Source organism: Salmo salar, chromosome 05, assembly GCF_965601325.2.
Source record: "Salmo salar chromosome 05, fSalSal1, whole genome shotgun sequence".
Lineage (NCBI taxonomy): Eukaryota > Metazoa > Chordata > Actinopteri > Salmoniformes > Salmonidae > Salmo > Salmo salar.
The window spans coordinates 52,729,380-52,744,191 of NC_138295.1; the positions used below are offsets into that span (position 1 = coordinate 52,729,380).

Here is a 14,812-nt window from a genome sequence, read left to right on the forward strand (position 1 = left end):
CATAACTGAATATGAATAAGTGGACTGGAATTGCCAATGAGATGCTACTTGTCATTGAATTCATTAGATGTGCCTCATGGTCAAAAATGAAAGAGTCAAGGAGTCAAGCCTACCTTGTTCAGAATTTTTTTTATGTGCATATTTTACAAAATGTAAGACATCAATAGCGATAGCCAGAGTCAAGTTAGTGCAGTCTCATTTGCATTTCTTCTAAAGTGTTCGTACTTGAGTGAAACAAGGACAAGAAAAATAACCTTAACTTCCTCTGAGCACTACATTTATTTGACATTGATGTCAGACAGTGGTATAGTTGCCGTTTTTATTTATTCAGAGTTGATGAGAACTGAGGAGTGTAGAGGATAGCTGCTATTAACTTACATCCACCTGGCACTGTAAGACAAGCACTGTCCAATGTCAAGAGCTAGGTCTTACTAGACGTCCGGTCCAGTACCCTGGCTTTGGACGGTAAAGAACCAGTTCAACTATGGTTTAGTAGATTGTAGTCCACAACCTTGTCTTATTGTTGTCAGTGTTAGGGAATGACCTAGAGCTCCACCGCTTTCTAATATGACACTTTGTCGTAAACTGTCAACCCCCCTGAGGCAGTCGTCCAATTCCTGCTAGCTTCTCCTAAATAGTTGGAGAAGTTGCAGCACAGAGACAACTGAAGAGGTCATCTGGCAGTGGAAGTACTTTAAAAAAAAGTCTGTCCTCCTGAGAATACCAACTGTTGAACGTGGATTTCACTCCAAAGAAGGAGTCAGTCAGTGGCTGGTGGATCTGCACCCGGTGAGTCTTATTAATCAATCGCCGAGTTGTCTGTTGTGACACTGACGGACATTGACCTTTGTGATCAATCAAAACCCAAGTCAAATGTAAAGCTGTGATGGATTGAGAAGGAGCATGCACTGTATATGAATAATTGTAACGTATGGCGCATGGATGTTTCACCTATTGTGGGTAAGATCTATTCAATTGACAGTGGGCGATTTGTGTGTCCACAATAAGCTCGCACACTGTCTCAATAGGATAGGATGTAGTAATCACTATGTGGCCCTCATATCCTCCCGCTCCTTCATAAATAATACATTATTTCAATTAATTTATTCCAGAATAAATTATTGACCGTGGTCCATTTAAAGGAGTCAGCTTCTGTCCAGGTTTGACCTCCTGCACCTCTGAGGAGAGAGTTTTAACAGTAATTAAATCCTCAGGGAGAAGGTGTCCTATGAGTCCTGAATACTCTTTCTACCTGGGTTTTAGGTGACCTTGTTCTTCACTGCAGGAAACTTTTGGTTACACTTCATTTGACACGCCACTATGACATTAACACGAAGGTGTAATCTTGTGTCAAATCCGTTCATGACTGCAGTTATAACGTATGACTGTTGTCATGATAGAGGTAACGTTTTGCATTATGACTATGCTGGCCTAACACGCCTGGATAACAGCCTCTGTGTCAGAGTTGAAACGAAGTATCAAATTGCGTGTTACCGAACTTTCTCTACGCCGGCTGGCCTGCCACTCTAGCAGCTAGCTGAATTATGAAATGATGCACGGACGTCCACTGTGATGTAAATCCAATCGTGTATGTTGAGGATGAAACGGGCTTTGTAGCTTTATGAAAGTGTGATGACGGTGTGGTGCATTTTTATTGTTTTTCTTTTCCGCTGTGGAACGAGCACAGCTACTTTTGTGAAATCTGAATTGTGGGTAAATAACAATGCGCTTCCGTGCCAGGAACACACACTTATCTCTCATACTCTTCAAACATCAACCATAGAGAGGAGAACATCCCTTCCTCCCTCCCTACACAATAATCCCCTGCTCTGCTCTATCCTGAAAGGACCCTCCTTGCGTCAGAATGACGTTGTCCTTTGAACACTCCTCTTGTGTTGGAAAATGAAAACCGATACTGACAACATCCAATGCAAGATGGTTCGGTAAAGGACATGTGAAGTTCATAACTGAGTATTGTGATCCTTCTTTACAAATAAATCAAACGGATTCTAAATTCAGAATTTAATCTTTCAATGTCTCTCTCGCTCTAACTTCTCTCCTTCCACTTTCTGACTCAACTTTCTCTTCCTAACTCTCTCTCGGGCTGCTCAATCTCTGGAACTGTATTTAATGGTAACATAAGTGGAACTTCTGATGTCAAGTCGATGTTCAAAATGAATCATTCCTAATCAACTGCGGACAGGATTCTGCAATGGCAATCAGTAATGAACCCCTAGGGTGCATACCAAATGACACCCTATTCCCTATATAGTACACTACTTTTGATGGGCCTAGGTCAAAGGTAGTGCACTATATAGGGAATAGGGTGCCATTTGGGACGTATCCCCAGTTGTCTCCATCTTGGTGACAGAGCTGCTGGAACACACAAAGAATAACCGTTGAGTCATCCAGTCGCAGCTGTGAGGCAGATCAGTTCTTCACAACAACTACAAGTGGTGAGATGAATTCACCTGTACCGGCTCCACCACAAACCCAATGAGCATTTGTTTGGTTGAAAATAACTTATTTTCCACGTCTTTTCAACATCTTTTTCTCATGGAGAACAAACTGACCGACCTACAACCATGCTACCTGGCTATTCTACTGAGCACCTTCTGTATTCATAAATGTGTTGGATATTATCATCCACTTCCAATAGTTTGATAGATTTTAAATTCCCTCTGGTCCTACGGGTTAGATACCTATTTATTGGAGAGGATAACGCTCCTAAGAACAAACACATTTTCTATGTTAATGTGTTTCTTTCCTGAGGTCATTGTCTGCTTGAGTCTGCTTCCATCCATCCAACTATCCATCCATATATGGGCAGAAAAGACAGTGAATGAAATGCAATTGGAAGCACTAATGACTATTATATTGTGAACGATGTACAGGGGTGAAAGTTTGCCCTCTCATTTTGGTAAAGTTCTTTCATAGGGATAATCGCAGTGATTCAGTGAGAGCCTCAGCTTCTCCAGTCTCTTCGCTCACTGACTTGAATGGGGGCATAAAGGTCCCCTCGCTCTCACTCCACAAAATACCACAGAGAGAGAGGCACTCATTAGGATGAAATGGGTTTCGCTATATCAAAGGATGTTACTCACAAACATACCCCTAAATAGCCGACTGGAAATAATCAGGGTTATTATTGAGAAAATGACAATGAATCATTGCAGATTCACACCATTTTAATTAAGGTCCCAGTTGTGTGTGTCGGGAAGGGACATGTTAGAGCCTATTGTGAGAGAGAGGGGGGTGCTATTTATTCAAGTTCAGGAGAATGAGACATAGAGCTAATTTTGCATTCATCCCTATCCAATCCTCTAAAGGTTTATTTGTCTGAAGTAGTTAATTGTATTGATCTCTACTTAACTTCCCCTTCAACAGCATTTAGTGTCGATATTTATCACACTTTGCAAAGATCCAAAACATTTCTTACTGACTTTATTCATTTATTTATAATTCCTTCATCCAGTTAGTTTTTAATCACTTGTTTTCAGTTTGAATGAGTTTTGGATGGGCGTTATCTGTGTACGCCTACGTGAGTCTGCTGTGAATGACTCGGAGAGCTTATCTCAGGTCCTCTGTGATGTAAGAGCTCCCCAGGTAGTCCATCCAGCTGAAGAAGAAGCCGTTCTACAGCCCCAGAAAATGTGCTCCAGCATCCCTGGTGTTTGGCAATATGTCAGCAGCTGTTTCCAATGGTAACACCTTTCAGGAGCTGGAGAGTGGAGCCAGAGTAGAGCCTGGTCTGGTTCAGGGAGCACACTTTCTTGTTAGGTTGTGTTGGGCTATATGTATTCCCGCTGTGCCTTTTATAATGTTCTTCCATCCCTCCCTCCTTTCCTTCTTCCATCCCTCCCTCCTTTCCTTCTTCCATCCCTCCCTCCCTCCTTTCCTTCTTCAATCCCTCCCTCCCTCCCCTCCTTTCCTTCTTCCATCCCTCCCTCCCTTGCTTCTTCCATCCCTCCCTCCCTCCCTTCCAGGGTTCCTTCCGTGGCCTGTCCTCCTCTCCTGCCAGACCTGCCAAGGCAGCCCCTAAGGGAGGAGAGAACGCTGTTGTACGCCTCTTCAGAACGATCGTGAGTCACCACATCTGCATAGTTTGCCTACTACTGTTGACGTTTGACTTGTTGATATGAGGGCGGCAGGTAGTCTACCCGTTTAGAGCAGGTGGCCTAGTGGTTAAGAGCAGGTAGCCTAGTGGTATAAATAACTTTAGGCCAGTAAATGAAAGGTCACTGGTTCGAATCCCTGACCCAACTAGGTGAAATATCTGTTGATGTGCCCTTGAGCAAGGAACTTAACCCTAATTGATCCTGTAAATCGCTCTTGATAAGAGTGTCTGCTAAATGACTAAAATGTAATTGTATTTCTAAAGGTCTGTGTCACTCTCTCCCCTCAGGTGTCCCCTGCCCCTCCTAAGTCTAGGGTGAGCCCCATTTACATTACTCTTTGTCAATATTGTCCAATTGAGGAGTTGAAGGTTGTTTTAGTCTTTGGATATGATTGTGTATTTGGCTTTGTTAACATATGATGTCACTGAATGTCGTGTACTGTATGTCACTGAATCTGTGCTCTCTCTGATGACGCGAGCGTCTGCCTTACTCTGCTATGCTCGACCCTGGATGTGGACCCATCTCTTCCTGCTGCACTGCCTTTGCTCTGAGTAAGACCTGAGTGTTTAACTTTCCTCCCCTCACCCCTGTCTGTTCCCTGTCTCTGTCTCTTACATGTCCTTGTCCAGTGGACGGCAATGACTGCGAAACTAGGCCTGGTACGTGGTTAAACGCTACAGCTAAAGAAAACTAAGAGGAAAAATCCCAGGCCGTTCCTTAAACAGTATATTCTGTAGCCATTTTAAGGCTTGAGAGCTTGTTCTAATCCAAGCGTACATGCATAACGCCCTCATCCGTTTCTCTCTTTTATTAAATCATGTTTTGAGTAGTTTTGTTTGGCAAGCTCTCCGCCTCCGGCTCAATTGAATATCCAGTTCTTTATTTGCTGAAGTCGTTTTTCCTTTTCGGTATGATAACCAGCAACTTAATCCTGCTTTTTCTTATTTGCCATGCTGAATTTGAAGTCTTGTCCTCTTCTCTTGGCCCGTGTGTGTGTGTGTGTGTGTGTGGGTGTGTGTGTGTGTGTGTGTGTGTGTGTGTGTGTGTGTGTGTGTGTGTGTGTGTGTGCGCACATGCGTTTGTGTCTTTGTGTGTGTCTCTGTATGTCTCTGTGTGTGTATGTGTCAGTGGTGGCTGCTGAGGGGAGGACGGCTAATAGTAATGCCTGGAATGGATTCAATGGAATTGTATCAACTGCATGGAAACCACGTTTGATACCATTCCAGCTATTATTATGAGCCGGCCTCCCCTCAGCATCCTCCACTGGTGTGTGTGTGTGTGTGTGTGTGTTGTGGATGTTATGGGCCACACATAACAGCTAACACTGTGTGGGGGTAAAATAACAGCGTGATAAGGGATGAGACCTTTAAAGCTCTTCTCTGAGGTAAGGGATCTTTAAATAACACTTTGAAGTGTTCCTCCCCACCTTTAATTCATCCTCATGCATGTTTATTGTGAACAGTTCTCAGTCTAATCCCCCTTTTGAGAGTCAGAGCAGCCACAGCTCAGCTGTTACTGAGATTGAATTTGATTTAGAAAGTGAAAGACTTCCACTTTGACTCAGATTGATTTGCTCCACTGCTTCAATGCCACCACAAAGGAGCCCCTTTTTGATCGAGGCTGGTTCAATACTGCATGTAAAATTTCACTTCGTGATGCGAGTCACTGACTCAATAGCCATCTCTTCTATAACCTCGTCACCTGCTGGCTTTCAACTGAGCTCGGGGACGAGGCTATCGCTTCTGTTGTTTTCATGCAACATGATATTATCAGAAAATCTTGTTTTGTACTAAACGACCATGCAGTACCCACGTAAGATATGGACATATGATGTCGCTTTTTAGCCATTAGTAAATCATTTAGATGAACAAAACCAGAGATGAGCTGGCAAAAGCACACTGATTGGGCCACCATGGTAGGTGACAACAACAATGTCTCCCGGTGTCTTACCTCACCCCTGCTCTCTTCCAGGGGTCTCAGAAGTCAACAGGATCCGCTAAGGCGAAGAAGGCCGGTGCAGGAGACAGCGGAACCCTGTCCAAGATCTTCAAAATGGTAAACGAAAACAAATTTTTAAGTGACAAAAACCCTCTAATCTGCCTTTGACATTAACATAAAAAGGGAATATCTCATTATATAATCCCCTTTGTATGTTATTGAAACTAATTCCAGAATGTGCACTTGATTAAACAGATGGGATCTCTCTCTTTTATTCCTCCCTTCTGTCTCTCTCTTCTTCTTTCACCCCAGTGATGATACCCAGCACTCAGTGAGTAACGGATGAGTCATGAGCGGCAATATATATTTACTCTTACTTGCTATGAATTTATTCAACGTTGATAGGCTAAGGTGACACCTTCCATTGCCTATCATACCACCAGCAGAATAACTGCACCTTGAGACAGCCTCTAGACAGTGATAATTACAGTGTCTGGCTGATGCTACAGGCTTCATGCATTAAAGAGTGCAGTTCGATGTCAAAGGTAGTGCTATTTTTTGGCTTGATACCGACATGTAGCGCCTAACATAATTGGCTGCTTACTCGCAGACAGTGACCTTGCACCTGTGGGCCTACACCCGGCTGTGAAATGAATGGATTAGAAACAAGCTTTCGGGATAGTAGTCCTGCTTACTCTTAATGGCTGTTCTAGGAGCTGTGCTAACTGCAATGGGATACGCTTAGCAATTACAATTGTGGCATGTGGTAGCTTTGCTCACTTTGCCGATGGCTTACGCGACTGCAAACACACCATAAGGTAAGCCAAGCTGTTATGGAAGCAGTGCCGTTCATTCTTTCTACAACTAGGTCATTGCACGTTTCATTACATTGACCATCTGGTTCATGCACGTGTGTACCAAGTACACTGTATACGATACTGGGATGTATTACTACACAGACTTATACATGAGGTTTTTCTCCGACACAGTAGGCCACACACAAAGGCAAGGCAGACACACTTACATGCACTTGAGTGAACATTTCCGGACTTTTCGAGGAGCAGCATAGTACCCCGATGTGTTCATCTCAAACAGATGACTGAGGTGTTTGAACAGAGAGTATACCCTCCGTATGAGATTTTAGATATTTTTTGCTACAATCAGCAGCAGCCACTATTGACAGACTCTCCCTGTTTATTCCAGGCCACGTTTCTCCCTCTGCTTCCGCTGTAACGCGACAGGCTCTGAACTGGAGCACATACATAAGCAGTGCATTCACTTACTGTAATCAGCTGTCAGCAACAGCCGACACGCTCCCTAACAGTAGAGAGGGAACATGTCCATTGTTGAGCAATGGCACACTGCCTGTCTCTCTCCATCTCAGTCTCTGCCTGTCTTTGTCTCTTTTTGTCCACCTTCTGTCTCTACTGTGTCTCTCTCTACCTCTCTCTTTTGGTCTCTGCCTCTCTTTCTCTCCGCCTCCGCCTGTCTCTCTCCTTCTCTTACGCTCTCCGCTTATCTTTCTCTCCGCTCACTCTGTCAATAAACTCAAGTTCTCCTCTGAGTGTTGATTCGGAGAGCTCCTGCATTCTGAGAGGCTGTTGTTTGTCTCTCCTTGCGTTATCCATGGCATGGTGAATGCTAATCTCTAGGACATGCTCTGGAGGTCTCTGGCAGTTTTAATTATCCAGTCTGTCCCAAGCTTCAGATACAGTTATTTTAATTAGGCAGAATAGGCACAGGGAGCTTCTGTTCCCATAGGTACAGTCAGCGCACTCACAGTGGGTGTGTTGATTAGCAAGGCAACCAAGCACAGTCATCTTCAGCATACCCTACAGTAGGCCTACTTTTAAAAATGTTTAGAGTCGCTGTATATATTCACATGGTGTCTTTGCTAGCTGGACTATGTGGCATTACGATAACTAAAAGATGACGAATGTGTGGGTAAATAGTACACCAATCTTCTCTTCTTCGTTTCCCCACAATCTCTCTGCCTAAAGCCACCATCTCTAGCGCTTCTGATTCCGCTATCTTGAATCATTATCTGGGGACGGACTTCTATTTAAAATGTTTTCTTTTCATTTGTTTGGTGTTTTCCATTCTCCAGTTCTGTTACTGCATTCTAATTAGTCTGTTTCGAACCGATAATGATTTGAAGCTGAAATTGCTGTAAGAATGGCTCAGAGCTTGGCCCGTTTCTCCCATCTCCTTTTGTTTTAGGAGATTTAAAGGCTTTGTACGTTATGGATTATATTCATTCCAATAGTTCTCCGTAAAGAATTGTCTCATTTGTATAATCTTTGTTCCGTTCCAATCCTTCCCTCTTTCTCCTACTTTTATATCCCCAATCTATTCTTAGGGAATGAGCTTGGTACAACACGTCATTGATCAGTTTTGGGAACAACATGCACATTTGAACTTGGAGATGTTTCTTTTTAGGGCATAGCCGAGAATTCACAAAATAAATAATTCTGATAATACCTAGAACTCACCCACTTATTCTAACAAAACAATAGTACACAATGCTCAAGGCCACATAGACTGTACGACAATATACAGCTGGACATTTGTGTCCTAATCAGCAGGTCCCTTCAGTGAGCATCGTTAGCGAAAGACAAAAGCAGTCCATTTCCTGATTTATGTTTCGTCTCTCACTCTCTTGCAGGGCGCAAGCCGGACTGGGTCTCTACCCAAAAAATGAAGTCCCCTTTCAAGAGCACAAAGGCAGATGTCAAGAAAAGGGACGCAAGTGGGGGGAAAACAAAGAACAGATCTTTGTCGACTCACACACCTCTCCCTGCTTTTCTAACACTTTCATTTTATAACTCAAGTGCCTCCCTCACCGCACCCGGCTGGTAGATATAGCGACACAATCTGTGCCCCCCCGCCCCGCCCCTTGCTCCTCCCTCCCGCCTCTCCTGTGCAACCATCTTGGATGTGAACTGTTGCCGAAGTCATCCGGACCCCCTCTTACAGCCTAAAGGACCCCTGTCATAGCTTTACAGTACCTGTGTCTTCATTTCTATTTCTCTGTCTGTCTGTATAGAGTCGTTTAACAAGGCTGGCTAACTGGACCAGACCTGGCTGAAGTAGCTTAGGTCCAATTGACCTGGCCCTGACCGCTTGTGGTTGTGAAAGTGTGACCAGGTCTGGTTCTGGTTCAGAAACGAGTGATTATCTGTCTTGTCATGCTTGTCTTTGTCATTTCCCCCCCACACCCTCTCCCATTTCCGTACATCCTGACATGAATTCATAGCTAAGCATTGTCTTACTAAGCTTGCATGGGTTGTTGTGATGGCCAGTTGGTCATGTGTTTGTATGTCTACCCTCCTGTATCATCAGTGTAAGTGTCCTGTCTTAAGTGTTGCTGTCTTTCCATGTTTTTGCATTAGGGTCTATGGCTGGCTGTGATCTTTGGTGGCAAAATGACATCGAGCTACTGAAAGCGGTTAACCTACTAAAATTCTCTGTCTGTAGTATCCACTGAATTGTAGAAGTCAATGGATGATGTCATCATTTCTAATGTTGTTTTCATTTGATTTCCAGTACATGTAGATTGTTTAAGACACTAATGGGTATGGTATTGGGAGTTTCCCCATCCAGATCTAACTGAGATGCGTCTGAAGTGCACTGTTTTGACCATTGAAAAGCAGACACTGACTGCTCTGAAACCAAGCTCACGCTGGACCTGCTACAAGCATGGCACTTCCAACGGGAGGACAGATTCAGACCCTTCCCCCATTAGTGTAGTCTTCTCTGTCTTAAGTATCTCTTGCTTTATATACTATCTATCGAAGCACTGCACAAAATATGAATACAAAACAGCTAGCTAAGCAATGCCATTTCTGACTGCCAAAAACAATGTGCTGTGTTTACTCTGTGTGGATATTAAAAGACCAACACTGTCATAAAGGTGCTCGTTATTTAACTGTGTAAACGTTATTTTAAAAAAAAGATGAAGATGGATAGAGAGGACGCGGAGTTTGTCGACCAAGGCACGAGCGACGACTTGCATAAACAGCTTATTACTGCCACTGTACTGTCAAATACCCCCACACCGAAGTGTCTTTCCTCCATTCGTTTAAAAACCAACGTGTGTAATCTGTAGCATACTCTGCCTGCCCCCGTCTCCACTCCCCCCATGTCTTAATGTGTGTGCGCGCGTTTTTGTATGGGTCCTGTGAATGAATGTAAATGAAACTCTTGAGACCCTCATTGTTGTATCTGTAATAAAAAGATGTACGACCAGCCACTTAATAACTAGAAGAAAAAAAAAATAAAGGAATTAAAAATCATAAAACCGTTATGGGTCTCTGGTTGTGTTGTTTGGTAGAAGTTTAAAAGTAGTGTACACACATGCAGTAACTTTCAAATGTAGGGTACAAGAAGTGATGAAACATTCAACACTATACCGGTATCCATCTTTGTTTAGGTCAGGTGATTGTGCCGTTTGAAGCAGACTCATGACAGAGCTGCATCTCACTCCTGGTTCCAAGAGTAATTGTGTTTGCTCAATAATTGCATAATCAATGCCTCAACGTGGGGGAAGCGACATTTGAATGAATAAAAGTTGAAAGTAGTCATTCCATATGCTGTGAAAGTTTATTAACTCTGGGACTAATGAAAGAGAGGGACAATAATGGATTTTGACTATGTGACAATGGATTTTTCATTTGCTAAACACCTGCCTTTTCTAGATACGAGGTTTTGACGCAGAGACATACTGAGATCTTCACGTATTACAGAAAATCAAACATAGATGAAATGCAATTAATTTCTAAAACAATTGGCACACATTAAATCTGTAAAAAATGACTGGTTTTATTAATTAAATACTTTTCAACATTACAAAATACATTCCTGCCCCAAAAAACAAAAACACTTAACAGCTTAAAGTCTGTAAACTGGTTCAGCAATTGACAAAAAAATGAATTCTTGTTCACAACCAATTTGATAAGGAATCCAAAAATATATGCAATCTTTCATACACTATTTACATTGCAAAATAAAATATCAGATTACAAAATGGCTGTGCATAAGCTTACAACTAAATTACAATTTCATGCAACACATTGTGAATGTGGAGAGTCAACCCCAGAAGCCCTCTTACAGCAGCCAATAACAGTGGTATCACAGGTCATCATCATTGTCAAAAGTACAGGCATAACATTTAAGAAGAGAGGGCTCAAATCCACACCAAACCTAGGTTTAAATACTATTCAAAATCATTATGCTTGATCGAGCTTGCCTGGCACAATGAAACCCACCCACCTGGCACACCAGGCAGACTAAAGCGAATGATTTCAAAGAGTAGCGTATTTGAACCCAGGTCTGATCCATATGACCCTTAGCACTTTATAGTCTCACCATTCAAGGCTACCTTCAACTTTATGGCAAATTTTTATAGATTTTTTTTTTTACAACAAATTCATCAAAAACAAAACCTTTAGCTTGCCTTTTAGAAAAGGGTATAGCATAAATATGCAAAAAGAAATGTATTTTTCTGGTAAACTGCACTCCAATGTGTGTGTCTGTTAAAGCACAGCTCAATTGTCAAACAGTTAATAGTGGGGCCTGTTTGCAGTTTGTGGAGCAGCCCCAGGAGCACGGGAGAGATGGAGTTCCTCGTCTAGAAACAACCCCTACACCCTGCACCCAGCCCGTTATACGCTAGCGTAGATCTGAAATGATTGGATAGGAATAAGCAATAAGGCTAACGTTTCATCCAGCCTTTCCGCGGGCAAGGTGGAGTTCTCACACTATTGCTTATACCTAGTCCAGTCCGAAATAGGTAATATGAAGCCGTTTGTGACTGACTACTGCGGACGTAAAAAAGGGCTTAAAAAAATACATTATATTGATTGACTTACGGACTGCGGATCTACAGGGGTGCCTAGGGAGGGTAGGATCTAGGATGCTGTTTGTGGATGGGGCTTGTGAGTGGTTATACTACTCTACAGGGAGACATGAACCAGTACCGCAGGACTGACAGTGCAGCCATGCAGATCTATAGTGTTTGCTCCTCTTATTGGCAAACAGAGTAAACAACAGTCTAGGAACAAACCGCCGGTAGCCTACCTCAGCTTGCTACAGCCCCGACCGGTGAATTGCACTGGGAGGTCAGCGGCTGATTACTAAACGTCTTATTGACGAAAACGTCTCATAAGGGACTCGTACTAATGAGAATCAGAGCGCAGGCTGATTCAGCAATTTAGTTCAATGGAAGGACCAGTTCTCTGCCTTTAAAGGGACAATCTGCAGTTCAAACAATAACAAAAGCGGTCACCCCGCCACTGATTTGGTAAATAGCTGAGGGATGGGGCTGGAAAACTGTAACCACTCTCAAATTCATGAGACAGAGCTATGGATGCCAGGCCTGAACAACCATGGTATCAAAAGGATAGTTTTAACCATGTTGAGACTATAAAATGTTTGATTACAATTGCTTTTTACAAAAAAAGAGGAACAAGCTGAACTAAGCTCATGAGGAATTTTTAAGTTATAGTCTTCAATAATCAATGGGTGTATATCATGAATTTAAAAGTTCAAAAATGGATGTAGCAATCACAGATTGCCACTTTACTGCATATCTGAGGACAAGAGAAACAGGCATTAAAAGCTGCTGCTAAGACCCAATGTGTGTAGGTACAGCCGCACACGCTTTCTGTTTCCAGTATTTGATTGGCAACATTAACGTGGGTATGCTTTAGAAAAAGTGCAGAACTGTCCAACTCAATTAAAAAGCTTTTGGCGGGGGGGGGGTTGATCTGAGTGCTATGTTTTTCCACACCTACTTAGTGGTAAAATCAGTGCTTTGTGTCATCAGTGCACAAACTGCTAGTAAAGAGTCTATGCTGGGATGAACCGGGATGGTCAATTCAAGTCTGAGTTGGGATCTAAGGGAAGACGTTGGGAATGCCACAGTGCCAGTCTCCAGAAGACTCCTGGACAACCTCTTCCATGTCATTCAGCTCGGGAGGGACATCCACTTCCGTCTCTGTCCCCTGCTCCAAAGTCACCTCCTGGGTCCGATCGGGACCTGTGTCCCAAGAGAAAGACGGCGAGACAGACAGAGAGACACAGAAAGAGAGAAGGAGAGAGAGTAAGAAAAAGAGAATGAAAGAGAGAGAGAGAAGACAGAGTGAGAGGGACATAGTTACTCATGAACGTTGCTGTTAGACTGGAGAGAGTTTAAGAATGAAAAAATACAGTACAACACGCAATACATTTATCACCTGTGAAGTAAGTTAGAGGAAGGGGTGAGTGACAGGTGAAAGTTAACCAGAGCTTTTTCTCAATTGTCCCCCCCAAAAAATCCTCTCCTTCGATGCATTGATCTGGAAGAATTGACAAGGTGATGATGAGTCAGCCTGAGGAGGATGACTTGCCTTCAGCCATATTGTTTTTCCCCAATCAGTGCAGATGAAGAGGTGGTGAGGACAGACGTTTTAAGCAGTCGAGACAGAGCCTTTGTGTCTGGGATCCATCAATAGACATGCGAGTTAGCCTCGAGTCAGTTCAGCAGAGGACACTTCCTTTGTACTAACCATCAAATGTTTAAATGGAGGTATACAGAACCAAACAGGCACGAACGGGAGAGTGCGTCACCGCAAGGGTCCATAATTAAGCCCATTCTATCTATTGAATGAACTCACTTCATTTTACTGTCTCTCTCTCTCTCAGACACTCTCAATAAAAGAGCTATTGTGAATCATCCAAACATGTCTGCAGGTGAATGTTTGTTAGAAATCGCCTTGGATTTTCTTTGTTGCTAGCCTTCCCCTATAAGCGGGCAAGGACTGATGCTCGCACTCACCCCCCACACACACAAACAGTGCCTGGATACAGCCCTTAGCTGTGGTATATTGGCCATATACCACAAACCCCCAAGGTGCCTTATTGCTATTACACACGGGTAACCAACTTAATTAGAGCAGTAAAAATACATGTTTTGTCATACGCGTGGTACACGGGCTGGTATACCAAGGCTGTCAGCCAATTAGCATTCAGGGCTCGAACCACCCAGTTTATAATGAGGATTAATTAATTAGAATGTCAAATGAAATGCATAATAATCCATTGAAAAAAAGCCCTATTCACATATTTACTATGGAATTAGAAGTGCTTTATATCACAAAGTTAGTGACAGGGTTGCATATTCCAGACAGTCCTAACACCAACAACCAACACAATAATCCATTGAAAATGCCAAATTATTTTCAAACGTTTGCCACCGTAATATCCGTTTTGTCACAAAAAGTTAGTGACAAGAACTGCATATTCCAGACAGTCCTAAAACCAACATCCCCTTGGTTTGTGTGTGGTCTCCCCGTTTCAAAGTCAACTAATAGAGCACTGACTTACAGCTCCAGTCAATCAGCTCGGTGGCTGTTGAAATATTTAGGCCTTCCGTATCCATCTTAGAATGAGAACGAAAAGGACAGGTTCTGTCATCACAAGTCTGGCTGCCTTTGTAACAGTATAGCTTCCGTCCCTCTCCTCGCCCCAACCTGGGCTTGAACCAGGGAACCCTGTGCACACATCAACAACAAGGGGAACAAATACTTCAGGTCTCAGAGCGAGTGACGTCACCCGATTGAAACGCTATTAGCGCGCACCACCTCTAACTAACTAGCCATTTCGCATCGGTTACACCTTCTCTGTCAAAAAGGCCTGTCAGGCAAGGAAATGCAGCAGAATTGAGAGATGGAGTATCAGCCTGAGTAGTGTGCTTTATCCCTATGCGCCCTGGTCAA

General features: G+C 43.1%; 2 protein-coding genes across 12 annotated transcripts in view; one reads left to right on the plus strand and one right to left on the minus strand.

Moving 5' to 3' along the window:
- LOC106605072 (myelin basic protein) overlaps positions 1–10,362 on the plus strand; it is a 69,293-nt gene extending 58,931 nt beyond the window's left edge. For 4 of the 10 annotated variants that reach the window (XR_001328786.3, XR_006769902.2, XR_006769901.2 and 1 more), the window contains 5 exons: positions 3,987–4,082; positions 4,406–4,432; positions 6,099–6,173; positions 6,369–6,387; positions 8,722–10,362. Coding sequence is in view for 6 of the 10 variants with exons in the window: in XM_045718342.2 (XP_045574298.1) it covers positions 3,987–4,082; positions 4,406–4,432; positions 6,099–6,173; positions 6,369–6,371 (201 nt within the window). In the remaining 4 variants the exon portion in view is untranslated. Of the gene's footprint in view, positions 1–3,986; positions 4,083–4,405; positions 4,433–4,747; positions 4,778–6,089; positions 6,174–6,368; positions 6,388–8,721 lie in introns of all 10 variants that reach the window. The other 6 variants (XR_006769900.2, XM_045718340.2, XM_045718338.2 and 3 more) reach the window with 5 other exon arrangements.
- A 495-nt stretch (positions 10,363–10,857) lies between these two features.
- The window catches only part of LOC106605070 (zinc finger protein 236), a 95,796-nt gene continuing 91,841 nt past the window's right edge, over positions 10,858–14,812 (minus strand). For both annotated transcript variants that reach the window (XM_014200335.3, XM_014200337.3), the window contains exon 32: positions 10,858–13,095. In XM_014200335.3, coding sequence (XP_014055810.1) covers positions 12,953–13,095 — 143 coding nt within the window. In that variant the 3' untranslated portion in view covers positions 10,858–12,952. The remainder of the gene's footprint in view (positions 13,096–14,812) is intronic.